At 40.7% G+C, this 15,855-nt stretch overlaps 2 protein-coding genes across 2 annotated transcripts; one reads left to right on the top strand and one right to left on the bottom strand.

The window, feature by feature from the left end:
- Window positions 1-3,073: 3,073 nt before the first annotated feature.
- LOC127330745 (nuclear transcription factor Y subunit C-2-like) lies at window positions 3,074-3,884 on the bottom strand. The gene has a single exon (XM_051356856.2). The coding sequence runs from the start codon at window positions 3,667-3,669 to the stop codon at window positions 3,238-3,240; it is 432 nt and encodes a 143-aa protein (XP_051212816.1). The 5' UTR covers window positions 3,670-3,884; the 3' UTR covers window positions 3,074-3,237.
- A 6,748-nt stretch (window positions 3,885-10,632) lies between these two features.
- Window positions 10,633-14,338, top strand: LOC127336634 (pre-mRNA cleavage factor Im 25 kDa subunit 2). Its single transcript, XM_051363469.2, has 7 exons — window positions 10,633-10,917; window positions 11,605-11,650; window positions 11,797-11,890; window positions 11,978-12,051; window positions 12,797-12,883; window positions 12,973-13,083; window positions 13,854-14,338. Exons 1-7 carry the CDS (start codon window positions 10,790-10,792, stop codon window positions 13,923-13,925), a joined length of 612 nt encoding a protein of 203 aa, XP_051219429.1. The 5' UTR covers window positions 10,633-10,789; the 3' UTR covers window positions 13,926-14,338.
- The last annotated feature ends 1,517 nt before the right edge of the window (window positions 14,339-15,855 follow it).

The raw sequence follows: 15,855 nt of genomic DNA, 5'->3' as shown, positions 1-15,855 counted from the left end.
GAGAAATTAAATCTTAAGAAGATTTCAATGAGAGGAAATTATTTCTCAAGAACCCTATGGAAACTATCTTTCACTTATGGAATACAAATTCTATTTTAAACCCCACAACCCATGCACCCTAGTTTATTTATTTGGTGTGCATAGAGTAGTTTGTGTGTTTATTTGTGATGCATGGAATAGCCATTGAATTAGTGAGTAATTATACTCGTATTCAAATTTAGACGGTAGCACCGGAGAGTACGCCGAAGAAGAAGGTTGCTACCTGGAGGAGGAGGAGGAACAGGTTTGAGAACTACCAAGGCAAGCTAATATTCTTGCAAGGTGCAAAGCCCCTTGGGGCAAGGCACCATGTTTCTTATCTTTGATTATGAGAACCCATCCCAAGTTTTTACTCTACAAGTTTTTACTTGTTTTCTAAAAGAGTTACTTTTATAGTTAACTTCGGTCAAAATACAATTTGGATATTAGAGTAGTGAGTTAGTCTCTTCCAAGCAAAGCAAGGAGCACCCCTCATGAATTAGAGCTAGTGCTAATGAACTAAACTTGACTACTCTAGATGGGAACCTTGTGATTTTGAAAGGATTTTGAAACCTTGGAATGAAGATGCATTCCATTGAATGGTTTTTGAAGGTGAATATGACCAAGAGAAGATGGTGATTTTTGATAAAACATGATGTTGGTTTGAATGCGATACCTTTCCAATTATTAAGTACCCCCACAATACCTGATTATGGGTAGGGCTTAAGCGGAAGTTTATGCGTCTTAGTATGGGTTCCCTCTAAACAAGCGTCATCGGGGTTACGCGAAAGCTGCCTCTACCACAAAAGGAACGATACGATATGATGCGAAATGAGGTGAATGTCCGGCCCAAGCCTGTGCGGTTCCCGTGCCTGGTATGTCTGCTTCACCGGGAGGCCAAGCTCATGGGGAGAGGTGCTCATACTAGGATTCGTAAGTGAAAGGTTATGGTTGATGATCCGCGTGCGTGTTACGATGATTCGGGAAATCCCGACGGATGAAATCAAATGTTGTGGCACAAGTGTGCAACCTCTGCAGAGTGTAAACCTATTCGAATAGCCGCGTCCACGGTTACGGACGGTTGGAAAGGCCATACAGTTTCCGATGTCATATCTTTGAAAATGATGTTGAAAGGTGATGGTGCAATGACTTGTGGTGGTTTGAATTGAAATCACCACTTGAATGGTGGGAATGACACTAATGTTCCCCCTTGAGTTAGTTAGCACTTGAGTAAGCTTTTTCTCAAAACTTTGTGAAATAAAACTAGCTTTATGCAAATAAACTAGAGCTTAGCAAACCATACTAGAATGTCTAGCACTTACATTAGTATTACTTTGCGAGTACTCAACGTACTCACGGCTTTGTCCCTGGCTATTCAAATGGCCAGAGTATGAAGACGACCAAGGAGATGACCAGCAGGACGCCTACGACAACTAAGCGCCTTCCGACGTCAAGCGTTGGCCTGTGGACTAGAGAGTCCTTGTATCTTACGCTTCCGCTATGTTGAACTATGAACTTGTGTTTGTTCGTTGATCAATAGATCAACTATTCGTGTAATATGGATCATGTGATTCCAATTTGTAAGACTTATGGTTTGTAATGAATGATGACTGTGATACTTAACTATTATGCCTCGCAACAACAATATTCCTGGGATTGCGATGTATGACATAATAGGCATTCGGACTTAAAAATCCGGGTGTTGACATGACCTGTGGCGGTTTATTAGAAAACAGCAACAGAAAAGTGATATTCTATTTCCTTACCATTTTGGGTGAGTGTTTCTGTCTTGAGCACATTCTCTTTTGTTTACTCCATGCATGGTATGTGGCTAATCGATGAGTTATGCATGACTGTGCATGTATCGTGTCCGCAGGTTCCACTGGATTCTTATGGTAATTAAAGTTCAGACCTCCTCAGTTCTCGTCCACGACTCTCTGAATATGGATCCGGCGCTTTGGGGCGACATGAGAAAAATGATGCAAAAGTAATTATTTTCATTCATTTGCGCTCTATATCGATCGGCCTATTTCGTTCATCATTTCCTAATATCAAGTAACTAATTAATAACTCTCTTGTTTATTTAATTTTCTTTGCCTCGTAGGGTTTGGAGACGGTTCGTAGATACCAAGGTCGGTGAATTCAAAAAAGAGCTACATTTTAAAATGGCGGTGCGGACGGCGGGGATATTCAGCCACCGGGGACCAATCTATGTGGATACTATGTTTGTGAGAGGATCCGGAGATACTGCAATGAGCGGGACCAGAAGTGTGAGAACAACATCATGAGGAATAACCTCCGGAAGACGCTTAGTCCAGAAGCTCGCTTCCGACCACTTCAAGAGGAACTAGCTGGATGGTTGGCGAGGGAAGTCATCGATCCTAGAGGAGAACACTATTACGATGACGTAGAACTTTATATGCACCAGAATTTGTAACTAACTTGTTCAAAATTGTATATGGTCATCCGATATTGAATATATATTGTATATGGTCATCCGATATTGAATATATATTGTATATTCCTCTTGAATTCTTTTTGGTTCTAATTTCAAATTTGTTTGAAATTGTACATTCATATGCATGTATGTAGTACCGTAGAATATGTGAAACTCCTTCAAAATTAAAACCCAAAAGAAATAAAATAATACAAATTAAAAAGAAACCAGATTTAGGGGGAGGGGGGGCTAAACCCTAAACCCTGCGGAGGCCTTTAGTCGCGGTTGGCCAGAAGAACCGCGACTAAAGGTCCTCCGCCTGAGCTCGCTGCGGCCCACGTGGCCGGGCCTTTACCCGCGGTTCATAAGGAACCGCGACTAAAGGGGGGGGGGCCTTTAGTCACGCTACTTTGGTCGCGGTTGCGCCACCGCGACTAATGGCAGTTGCCAACCGCGACCAAAGCCCCTTTTTCCACCAGTGGTCCATGTGCAACAAATCTCTGTCCGTGGAGAGAGTACAATTTAAATCGTGCAAAGATGACATCCGAAAGTTGCACTGCTAGTCTGCTACCCACGTGCTTGTATTGGCAGCAGCTAGTAACAAGTTGTAAAAAGAGAACATAAGCAACATAAGTTACAACGGAGATCAGCTAGCACATAGCACTATTGTGTGTATATTGTGTATTAATTACTTTAGCAAATTAGTGCAATTAATCACGTACAATACAGTTGGATTTCACAACCATGAACCCTCATGCACAAATCAAGAATTAAGTGTCTAGTCAAAGCACGCCGTCGCCATCGTCACACGCCGGCGCTCGGCCTTCGCCTTCGCCGGCCCCAGCACCGACACCACCATCACCACCGTGTTCATGGCCAGCATCGTCCTTGACGACGTCGACGAGGAAGTCGAAGAGGTCGGTGTCACGGACGGCTTGCGCGACGTCCTCCCGGTGCACGGTGCGGCGCTTGCCGTCGAGCGTGGCGGCCCAGGCGGCGCGCGTGAGCTCGGCCACGAAGAGCTCGCAGGCCCTGGAGAACACCACGGGCGCCTCGCCCGAGATCATCCTCGCCCCGGCCCCGTCGCCGCCGCTGCCGTCCCCCGCCGACCGCTTCATGATCTTCTTGATCCGCGCCAGCGGCAGCGCGTGCGGCCCCGTCCGCGCCGTTGCCCCGCCCCTGAACACCCCCGAGTACGGCCTCGCTAGCCTCATCGCCGCCGCTCGCGCTGCTCTTTCGCTGACGTACGTGCTAGGCTGCAATTTTCAATCAGCATTGGCCATGGATGTATCTTATATACGCATGTCACCGTTTGACTCTGCGGCCGAGGGAGGTGGAGATCGGGGAGGGAGGGAGCGCGTGGCTGCTGCTGACCATGGGCGGCCGGCAATGGAGGTGGCCGCGGCCGGCAGTTGTGACAGCGATCAAGAAGATCGTGTAAACAAATCAAGAGAAACCGTTGGAGACGGTGGTTGAGATCGCGATGGTGTACGAAGGGGTGTAGATAATTGGGGCGTAGCTTTCGTCGGACGTTGCCTTGCTTGCTTGCATCCTTGTGCTTGCGCTTGCGCTGCGTGGGTGCACTTGTCACCCGGACAGTGAGAGTTTCCGTATCCAGGGTGAATGAGGACCGAGGAGATCGAATCAGCGAGCGTCCTTATTTGGAAGGCGTCTTTTTCGTCGTACGTAAGCGACATGGTAAAGCCTAGTTTATGCTGGCATATTCTACAGCGTTTTAGCGTATTGTATTTCGATCTGTAAAAAAAAGTACAAGCTGGAGAAAACAAACATGCGTCGGATCGTACCGACGGCGACTAGCAAGTACACGCAACATTGACAAAAAAAAAAAGGCGGGCAAATACGGGGAAATTTAACATAGTTGTAATTTTCTAGGATGTGTTTATTGCATTCATGTATGTAAATATAGGTTTTTTGCGATGAGGAAATTTAATTTTTTTGATAGATAATTGAAGTTTTATTAGATCAGATGATTTAGGACTAGCTCATCCAACTAAGTGTTAAACCTTGAAATAATCTTTCGCAAAATTCTACATTAGAAAGAGTAGAAATAGACTCATAAATAAAAGTGAATCAACATACAACACATCTTTATAATAAATTAATGCTTAACTTATCTTCTATAAGACTATAACTATCAGTCAACATATGTGCTGAATATTTCTCTAGCACATGGTCAATCAACCCAAAGACCCAATCCATTATATTCTTACCTTATTCTATCTCAACAAATTTCATCTTATGTCAATCATGAATTGTGATGGGCCCTGGTCAACTAGCAAGTAAATCATCCAAGTCTATGCCCCAAGTCTTGAATGTCCAAATCTTGATCAACCTTATCATCACCCATCCGTCTCTAGAGTGGGCGAATCCAAATCCTTGATCATATCAAGTGAGATCCAATCATTAGGGTTTAATCAGAGTAAAACTAAAGCCATCCACTGTCCTAGTTAGCCTTAACCAAGCAACCTTGTCACCAAAGGAAGGTGTTACCATGGACCTTATACCCAAACCTATCCCACCAAAGCCAATACAAGCTTGATCAAAACAAGATTATGACCTCAATTATAATCTAGTATAAGTAAACCTTGTTGACAACTCAATCACTCTGTGACCTTCCATAAGCCTAAGCTATATAGTTCATACCACCAAGTGATTATCAGAGACCAATTGAATTCTAAAATAATATCTAATGATAGTAGAAGAAATAGTTGACCAATAGGACCATCATATCAAGGACATAATTATTATGGTGTTAACCACACGTTTTTTTTTTGCGAAACACAATACATATGAAGATGCTCACAAATACGTGCACATACCCACCCTATGAACACACACATCCTACCCCTAGGAGCACCTCCGAGAGTCTGAGTCCAAGAAACTAATCTGGCGGTTCTCGAGATTGATTAAGTCACCACAGACTCATCGCTATCGACGGGAGCATCGCCTCTCAGTGAAAGAATATTCTACATTTATGAGAAACTAAAGTGTCAAACCTAGAGCTTGAACTCTCATAAGCTCGGGGTGCTACTTCCCTCCTAACCATCCATCCACAGGTTGGTTCTCTGTTAACCACAAGCTTTAGTAATCTAGGAATACAATCTATGAACTTAATCCTTACAATAGGAGGAGAGTAGGAAAAGTCTATCTAGTTGATCTCAAATTTGATCATTCCAATCTATTCCAAGCCATGGATAAACCCTTGACTATTTTCCAAGCCCCATTAGACAAATCATCTTTTATCCAAATATTTGTGCAAGTTTTCTTCTACTTAATGATGATAGTCATTAAGGGGACGAAATGCTCTATTCTAAACTATGGCATATACATGCCTTAGTATAATCCAAAGAATACAAGTCTACGTTTCCATGCATAGCTAGTAGCCCTATAAGTTCAATCAAAGGAATAATCCTCTGATTGTAAGGCAAATCTATCTTGCTAAACCCAAAACCCTGAACTTAAGAATTATGTTGAGATGAATAATACCTCACACATTTGTGAAGAAATTCTTTGCGTAAGCCCATGGTGAGAATCCATTCTCTAGCAATTTCTCAATACCACAATTGTGTGAGGATTGAACTAAGCTTGAAGGAGAAAGGGGATTTCTCCATATTCCAAACCAAGCCATACCTATCCTTGCGAACTTCTCAAGTGCATCCTAAACCTAAGTAAATTAAAGATTCCAAATTGTTTTGGGAACTAAATTTCCATATAAAGGTTTCACCAATAATCACTCACTTGGCAAGTATCAGACCAAACTTTGTCAATTGTGGGAATAACCAAGTGACATAGGCATCCCGAATGGGTCTGCCGAATAAGGTACCCGAGGATATTTAGAGGCCCACGACTCGAAGCTTTTAAGGCCCAGAAGCCCAGCGAACGTCAATATGAAAGATAGAGTTATATTAGGAATCATGAGTCATATAATTGTACGAGAAAGACTCGGATATTCTCCTGGAATTTGTAATTTGTACGGCAAGAGATCCCTCGGCTCTCCCTCCTATATAAAGGGGAGCTGAGGGGTGAAGAATCATCGAATCTAATGTCAACATAACCCTAGTTTTCTTAGTCGAGCACCTTTTTCGGCTGAACCTTCGAGATCTACTTGCCCTCTACTTTCTACGAAACCCTAAGTCTACAATCTGTAGGCATTGACAAGTTAATCCCTTGTCACCAAGGTCACTTATTTTCATATGTGATCAAACCACGGTCTCTCTTGTGAACCCATCATAAGAATTAATATCCAATTATTTAAACTAAAATCAACTTATCCCTTAAATTATTTATAAATGTCTTAACTCAACATAATTTCTAAAAGATGTTGATATCAATTAGCATCCAAATGAGGTCAAAATTTCATACTCTCCACGCAATTTTGGATTTAATACACTCATAAGTAAAAAAATCGAGTTTAAGGAAAATTCAGTAAAGTCCTCAAAGTTATTTTTCTTTCAGAAAATTCAACAACGTCAAGAAATTGAATCAACCTAATTTACTAATTTCACATCCCATACTAAAGAAAACATTGGGACGGTACAAATCGTTTGGGTATCAAGACACTTTTCGGTCACAACTAGCTGCATAACTAAAGTTGGCAAGAGAATAAAAAAATCTTTATTGTTTTAAATATCTATTTGTTGTCTTTGTCAACATTTTTTTACCATGGGTCTTACTCATTATGGGAATGTACTAATTAAACTAATATACGTGTCCTTAAATTACCTTCTCTAAAACCTTGTGAGGTTACATATAAGCGTACAAAGAGTTTGGTCTGTCCTAAAATAAAAATAAGAAAAAAACGTTTGTCCCCAAACATCATGTATATTTGCCAATTATACAATGATGATTTTGTGTCACAATATATTAAACAATGATTATTTTTATTGTTTGTTGGACTAGTAGATAAAAGAAAGCTAAGAGGCATGTTAAGTTGTGTTGGGTGTTCTTATGCTTCCTTTGATTCAGAGGATTTGTATAAGAATTGTGTAGGATTTAGATCCTATGGAAAATTTTCTACATAAGTTATTTGATTTATAGGGACATATCATACAGGAACTAATCATATAGGAATCTTGTAGTGTAAATCCTATAGGAAAAAAACATTAGCTCATACCTCATTGAAAAATTCCTTTGCTACAATAGAAAACTTCCACTAGTAGAAAAAGAGGCTTCCGTCCACCCCCATTAGTCCCGGAAATATTCGAACCGCGACTAAAGGGGGCTTTAGTCGCGGTTCGGGAGGCGACCCGCGACTAATTATCCATCCGAGACGAAAGGGTACCCCTTTAGTCGCGGTTGGTAACACCAACCGCGACTAAAGGGCTATGGAGTGATGCGGCCGGTAGAAAAACCTTTAGTCGCGGTTGGGGACACCAACCGCGACTAAAGGGTACCCCTTTAGTCGCGGTTGGTGTCCCCAACCGCGACTAAAGGTTTTTCCGAGTTTTTTTACTCCCACGCACCCTGCACCCCCCTGTGGATCGCCTTTTTTTGATTTGTAAAATACAAAAGAAAATGATAGAAAATTCAAAAAAAAATTGTTTTCAGATTCTTGTATGTTATGCAACCTACTATTCGAAGAAATTAAGAAATTCGAATTTTCACTTTTTTTGCAAAAAAAGTTTAAAAAATGGTAACACCGCAATAACTTTTGCATACGACGTCGGGAAAAAACGTATAATATATCAAAAAAATCCTGGGAAAAAGTTACATCCGAATTCATCGGGGTTTACCCGGTTATCCAATTTTTAGATTCTCAAAATTCCAAATGAAAATACGAAAGCAGGAAGATTTTAGTTTTTGCTAAAAATTATGGATTTTATATTTTTTAAATTTTTCAAAAAAATAAAATTAATAATTGCATCCAGCATAAAGATTACTATTAGTTTTACCCAAATTTTAGATTTTCAAATTTTTGGTTTTGGAAAAAAATATATTTTTTTTAAAAAAGTTAATGTTTATTTATTTATTCACGATTATTATTACATCATTATTTTTTTTATGAAAAAAATTTATTTGAAATTCAAACAATAAAAAAATATGATATCGACCAACATGTTAATATGATTGATATGATACTAGTATCACATACATGTGCGCGTAGCACTTGGATGCGGGACGGAATGGAATTCGGAAGTTAAGCGTGCTAAAGGTGGAGTAGTGGGAGGATGAGTGACCGAGTGGGAAGTTTGACCACGAGTAAGTAATTTGACTAGAGATAAGTGTAGTTAGAGATAGAGACTAAGCTATGCAAATAACTGAAATAATAGATATTCTGAAAAAATAGAAAAAAAAAACATAGTGAAAAAAAATTAGAAACCAAAATGAATTAAAAAAATTTAACGAAATAGCCTTTAGTCCCGGTTGGGGACACCAACCGCGACTAAAGGTCCTTCGCCCAGGCGCACGCTAGCCGCCCACGTGGACGGGCCTTTAGTCGCGGTTCGTAAGCAACCGCGACTAAAGGGGGGCCTTTAGTCGCGCTTAATTGGTCGCGGTTGCGCAACCGCGACTAATGGCAGTTGCGAACCGCGACTAAAGGCCATTTTCTACCAGTGTTCATCTTTCCATAGGATGCAAATAGACATAACATTTCAATCCTTTGATTGTCTTGTTCCTATACTTTTCATTTCCTATGAATCAAAGGAGGCCAAATATGAATGGATTCATAGGTTCACTAATAGCATCTCTTGTAAACATGGTGGGATGAAATAATAAGGGTAGATCTACGTGCTAACTCTCCAAATATACACAAATAATTATAGGAAAATGTAACTATATATGAATCATATCCATAAAACCACATATCACAGTAAACGTGGTACTACATGGCTAATACCAATAACCATGGCAATAGGCCTAAGAATCATGTGTAATCCATAATAATGTACTGAGTACGATGACACAATGTTGAAAATTATTCTACTCTTAATAAAAATAATGACATTATAAACATCTCCTTTTCTAACTTAGGTGGTCCAAGAGAACCAACCTGAGGTTGGGTGGCTAGGAGGGTGGTTGTACCCCCAGCCCACCAGAGTTCAAACCCCAGGTTTGACATCCGTGTGTCTCATAAAGACGAAATATTCATTCAGTGGGAGGCGACGTTCCCGTCGACAGCGAGGCGCCTGTGGTGACTTCGTCAATTTGAAGATCCAATCCGCCAGCTCAGTCTTCCGGAGGTGCTCATAGAGGTAGGGTGTCCGTGTGTGCATTCATAGGGGTGAGTGTATGCGCGTGTATGTGAGCGTCTACGTTTTTATTGTGTTTCTAAAAAAAAAAAAACTTAGGTGGTCCAAGTTTTAATAGGAACACATGTGTTCACGTTTTATGTTACCAGGCAAATAACACCCACATGTTCACTCCATCAATCGCACATTGTCCGACTATCCCCTGATTACGCAGTAAAGCATCCCCCAGTTTGAACTTTATTGTATATTTTATCTTTATTTACTAATTTTAAATATGTTTTAGGACTAACCTATTAATAAATGTGAGTAAACAAATTTCTATTCATGTTAGCATACTTGACAAGTATTTAACTACATAGATAAAATTACAAGTGAAGATGTATATAGTGCATGGATAAATGTTATATTATACTGTATTGTTTTAAGGTAAATATGTTATGGCAGAATAATACAATACCCCATTGTTCCTAAATTGGTAGTGTATATTTTTGGTCCAAGTTAAACTTGTAAAGTTTGAGCAAATATATAGAAAAAATGGCAACATCAACAATACCAAATCAATGTTATTAAAATTATCATGAAATGTAATTTCACATCGTATGCATTTAGTATTTCGTGAGCCATGATAAATTTTGTAAAGAAAATTAATTATAGCTTGTGAATTTAACGTAGGTGTTCTCTGCATTCGTCGTGGCCCCTGTAGCCCTCTCCACCCTCTTCTCTCAATCCATCTCAATCTACTCATCATGTTCTTGCGTGTGTGTTGAGTAGAGTTTGGATTATTGCTTTTGACACTAGACAGAAGAGAGTGTTCGATTAGTCGAGAACAAGAAATGTTTTGTGTGCGCTCGACGAACGAACGGCACAGAACAAATGTTAGGTAGCTCCAGGATGTATCCGACGGCCAGGAATCAACGGCGTCGCACCTGAATGAATACATAACCAGCCGACCGAGCCCACATTTGGGTTCGTTCCAGTCCAGACGAGACCTCCCTTCCGCAAACCGGCCCGACCCGAAAGCCCACCGCCACCGTCGTCGTGTCTTCTCCGCCGCCGCCATCTCCGGCGACCACCGGACCCCGAGAAGGCGGAGCCAGTGCCCGGCGAAGCGGAGGAGGAGGAGATGGTGGGCGCCTCGTCGTCGTCGGTGGTGAACGTGTACCCGCTCGCCAACTACACGTTCGGCACCAAGGAGCCCAAGATGGAGAAGGACACCTCCGTCGCCGACCGCCTCGCCCGCATGAAGGTCAAGTAAGTGTGCCTCCGCCCCGTCCCCGTACCCGCCCCAGCCTCCATGATCCTGGCCCTCGGTGTCTCGCCTCTCGGCGGAAACCCCAAACCCTAGACCTCAGATCATTTCTGCCTGTTATTCTATTTGAAGATCTCAGCCCTTAGTTCCGAGCAGAGTGCCGCGGAGCATTGTGGGTAGACGACCAAATTACTGCAATTTTTTAGTTAAATTTCGAACACTGCATCGCTAGGTGCTGCCGGAATTGCCTGTATTCTGAATCTTCTACATGTTAATGGAGTAGGATTTTTTGTTAGTTCTTTGGCTTTGTATTGAAGGTTGTAAGCTGGTAAGTGTCTTTATGAGGTCGGCTAGCCTCTGGGTTGTATTACTCTGTGTAGTTCCTTTACTAGATGTGTGTAGTAGGGGAACTCAATAAATATGGCGATTGGCAGATCCAATATTTTGGTGACGAATTAACTTGTAATTATGCTGCATTTTGTAACAAATAGCTATTCATGATAGTTTGTTGGTAGACTAGGCTGGGAGGAAATTCACATCGAAGTTTTGCTGTTTCTTCAATTGATTGCAATATATGTGTACACTCTGTCTTGCCTCTTAAATATAGCTCCTTTGCGAAGTACTAGTATGTTTCCTGACCTTGTCCTGTGAAATGGACTAACTTGCTAATTTACTTTGCCAAATGGCAGCTACATGAAGGAAGGAATGAGGACAAGTGTTGAAGCAATCCTGTTGGTATGTTTGCATTCTTCCATCTCATAGTTACGTTTGCACACATTTTTGTGCCTGAAAATATGTTGCCAAGCTTCATGCAGTAACAGTTGGTCAGTTGAGATGCAGTACAAATAAACTGAAATATTCACTTGCAATATCGTATGTAGGTGCAAGAGCACAACCACCCCCACATACTGCTGTTGCAAATTGGGAATACATTTTGCAAGCTTCCTGGTGGACGGTTGAAGCCTGGAGAAAATGGTCTGTTTTCTGTTGCCTCACTTCTCTATCATGTCCCTTGTACATGAATCCATCATATGGTTTGCTTATGCAACTGGAATTCTACAGAAATTGATGGCCTGAAAAGAAAGTTGTGCAGCAAACTTGCAGTGAACTCACCTTCATTTCCACCTAACTGGCAGGTAATGAGTCTGAGGGAAGTTCTTTTTTTTTTGTTAATGGTGAATGATTGTATCATATTACTCCCTCCATCCCAAAATGTAAGGTGTCTAAGAATTACTCCAAAGTTAACGTTTTTTAAGTTTGAGTTTGACCAAGTTTATACACAAAAAATGAATAATGACAATACTGAATCAATATCGGTAGATACCATGAAGTATATTTTCTTAGTGTGTCCATTCAATATTGTAGATGTAGATATTTTTTTCTAAATATTTGGTCAAAGGCATGTCATGAACATGTCATGAACATTGTATAGCTCCGTATGTACTATTTTGCAGCTGTACCTAAATGGGCCAGTGGCACCCATGCTAAGTGCTAACTGCAGAAATCATGTTCACAATTTTCAAGATTTAAAGCATGAACTACCTACTGTCTTACTCTTGTGCTGAAGTTTGGCAATTGTTACTGTATGTTACTGCATGAAGTTTGACATCTGTAGTAATAAATTTTTCCATGTCTACATATTTATACAACAAATATTCAAAGTGGACATCTGTAGGTAGACATGCCGCACTACACTATAGTCTTTCTACGTAATGTTTGTTATGTACTTACGGAAGTGTGAAATAGATGGAGTCAGTAATCTTGGGTTTCAGTTCTGTTAACAACATGCTGACATTGCTGTTATGAGATGTTTTTGATAAATGACGTTGCGTAATGTGAACTGTATGCATTCTGATAAAGGTATAATATGGTTTTCTCCAGGTTGGTGAGTGTGTTGCTGTCTGGTGGAGGCCAAACTTTGAGACAGTGATGTATCCTTACTGCCCTCCACATATAACCAAGCCCAAGGTATATTCTTGCTTTCGAGAGGTTTTCTGTTAACCATCTAATATTGGGATTTAGGGTTAGATAACGAAAATGAGCAATATGATGAACAGGAGTGCAAGAAGCTTTTCATTGTTCACCTGACTGAAAGGGAGTATTTCGCTGTTCCAAGAAACTTGAAGCTACTTGCTGTTCCACTGTTTGAACTTTATGACAATGTTCAGGTAAGTGGCAGTACCCCCACTCTGAAAGTTAGCTTTCCATGTTGTTTAGGACATTGTACTCATGACCTGAGTGTGTTTGAGGTATATGCCTAATATAGCTGCCCAACAATGTAGTTTTTTTTTCTACACAAGGATATGGCACCATAATTTGTTTTGTTTTGCTTCACATAAAAGAATGATTTTATAGTATTGAGTTGGTTTCTGCGGGAAAGTATCTTTCTCTCTGTTCAAGCTATGGAACCTCTTCGACCTGGATTCCCTTTGGTGCCATCAGTAGTGGTTTAGTTCTTAACATATATATCTTTAACCAGGCCATAGAGATATGATAGTTGTAACCTGCACTGTTTTTTATCAAATTCAGCCAGAATCCTTTCATGTAAACCCTGTTATCAACTGGCGTACAATGTTTGCTTATTGTTTAGGACATTGTACTCATGACCTGAGTGTGTTTGTGGTATATGCCTAATAGATGCCCAGTGATGTAGTTTTTTTCTACACAAGGATATGGCCCATAAACAAATTTTGTTTTGCTTCACATAAAAGAATGATCTAATAGTATTGAGTTGAGTTCTGCAGGAAAGTATCTTTTTCTCTCTTCAAGCGTTGTTCTGTTATCAACCGGCGTACAATGTTTGCTTATTCTTACATGGATATATATCCCTCTGCATCTTTAATTCTACTATTGCATCATGTTTCAGTATAGTTGTTTTTATATAGTTGTCGTAAATGTGCTGATGGAAGACTGAAATTTGCTTTCTTTGTGGATGCAGCGGTACGGACCTGTCATTTCCACCATTCCGCAGCAGCTGTCTAGGTTCCAGTTCAACATGGTGAGCTCGTAAGGGTGATGCTGGCTTAGTGTGCACAAGGCCCCTCTCAGGCGACCCGTTCAGATAGATCTTCGAAATCAAACTGGCGTATCAACTTAGCATGACTCTCGTTTATTCAGTGATCAAAACTTCATGGATTATGCACCATCGTTAGACTACGATCTAGGCATGCACTCTGACTGTCTTTTATTTAGCGATTTCTGATATTATAGAAGCTTGGTACGTGATGTATTCTTACTTAGATAATCTTGTTGTTGTCCCGCTGCGCTAATTTGTTTGTCTATATGTACCGATGTATGTTCGTACCATTTGCATGATCTGCAGTAGTTAGCAACTATGTAGGCTCCTTCTGTTTCTGAAGTCAAAGAAACTGGGGTGTTCAGACAAAACAGTTATGAGCTATTTAAAATCGGTACTTTTGAACATGTGTAAGCTTAGTCATGTGTGAATGGTTGATTGTTGACTGTAGAACTCTCAATATACTGGCACATTTGAGTTGGAGTAATATCATTTATGTCCCCTATTTCCGAGATATAATGAACAATCACAACTAGATTTTCTTCATGAACGGGGCTCTGACAAAGAGGATGTTATCGACACTTTTCACAGTGGGTGGATGCTCTTTTCAACATTATTATTCTTGTCAAAATACTGGCACATTTGAGTTGGAAGATGTAAACTACAGTACCTCGGTTTCAAAATCTAAGATCTTTTGGTAGGCTCAGAACATCTCATAATTTGAAATAGAGGTAATATATTTATGTCGCCTATCTCCAAGATATCATGAGCAATCGCCGCTAGATTGAATGAAAACGAGGATGTTTATCGACACTTTCCAGAGTGGGCGGATGCTCTTTTCAACATCAGTATTCATGTCAACATTTCTTTAGTATGGTGGCTGTTGGTAATAAGATCGAAGGGCAGTACACTGAAGATATGTACATCCTTTGATTTCATCTCGTCCCATCCTTGAATTTTTTTACAGATACCATCTACGGTATTTGAAGAAAATGTTGGAAAAAAAAGAGAGTTTGAACTTGTAAAAAACAACACCGTGTCCTATCTTGTTTTGGATCCAGCCCGTTCCACGTGAGATCGATCAAGATCGTATCTGACCTGGAGTTTAAGGCCCAGCCCAAGAAAACAGGTACACACCAGCACATAAGAGCAGATCTCAATACAAAGATCAAGAGAGAATTACTTTGAAGGAAATCCTGGGTCTTCAAATACTGAATTGGAGGCGAAGGGATGGTGCTCGCTGTGGAAAACCTCGGTTCCATAAAAAATTAAAGTATTTCTGTGGAGGTTGACCCAACAGTCATTACCAACTGCTGATATTTTGGAGCATCGAAATATGACCAGAACTAGCGCATGCTCATTGTGTGGGGCTGTCGATTGTGGATGCTGTCGGACGAGCTAATGGTGCAGCTCATGATCGCATGTACAGAAATGAATGCAAGGAATTGGTTATTTTACATGATGGAGACAGTGCCACATGACGAGTTCACTAGACTGTCTGTTATCTTGTGGGCAATTTGGACGGTGAGGAGAAAGGCCATTCACGAGGATATCTTCTAGAGCCCCTTATCAATCCACGGTTTTGTCACGTCTTTCCTTGATGAACTTAAGGGTTTAGCTACAGGGAAATCCCAACCAAAATCCATTGTTCAAGTGCCATCTCGTGGAGCTCAAGCCAGTTGGATTCCTCCTGAATCTGCCATGCCAAAGATCAATGTAGATGCAGCAGTATCGAAGGCTAGTGTACATAAACACATGATCACCAGTTGGATTCCTCCTGAATCTGCCATGCCAAAGATCAATGTAGATGCTGTCGGACGAGCTAATGGTGCAGCACATGACCACTGCAACCTTTTTATTGTTTTACTTATCAAACTTATTAACCAATAACTTTAGCTACTCATGGGTTCGACAACCTTTCTTA

Source organism: Lolium perenne, chromosome 2 (assembly GCF_019359855.2).
Source record: "Lolium perenne isolate Kyuss_39 chromosome 2, Kyuss_2.0, whole genome shotgun sequence".
In the NCBI taxonomy this organism is placed as follows: domain Eukaryota; kingdom Viridiplantae; phylum Streptophyta; class Magnoliopsida; order Poales; family Poaceae; genus Lolium; species Lolium perenne.
This window is presented reverse-complemented; position numbering and strand designations above follow the sequence as displayed.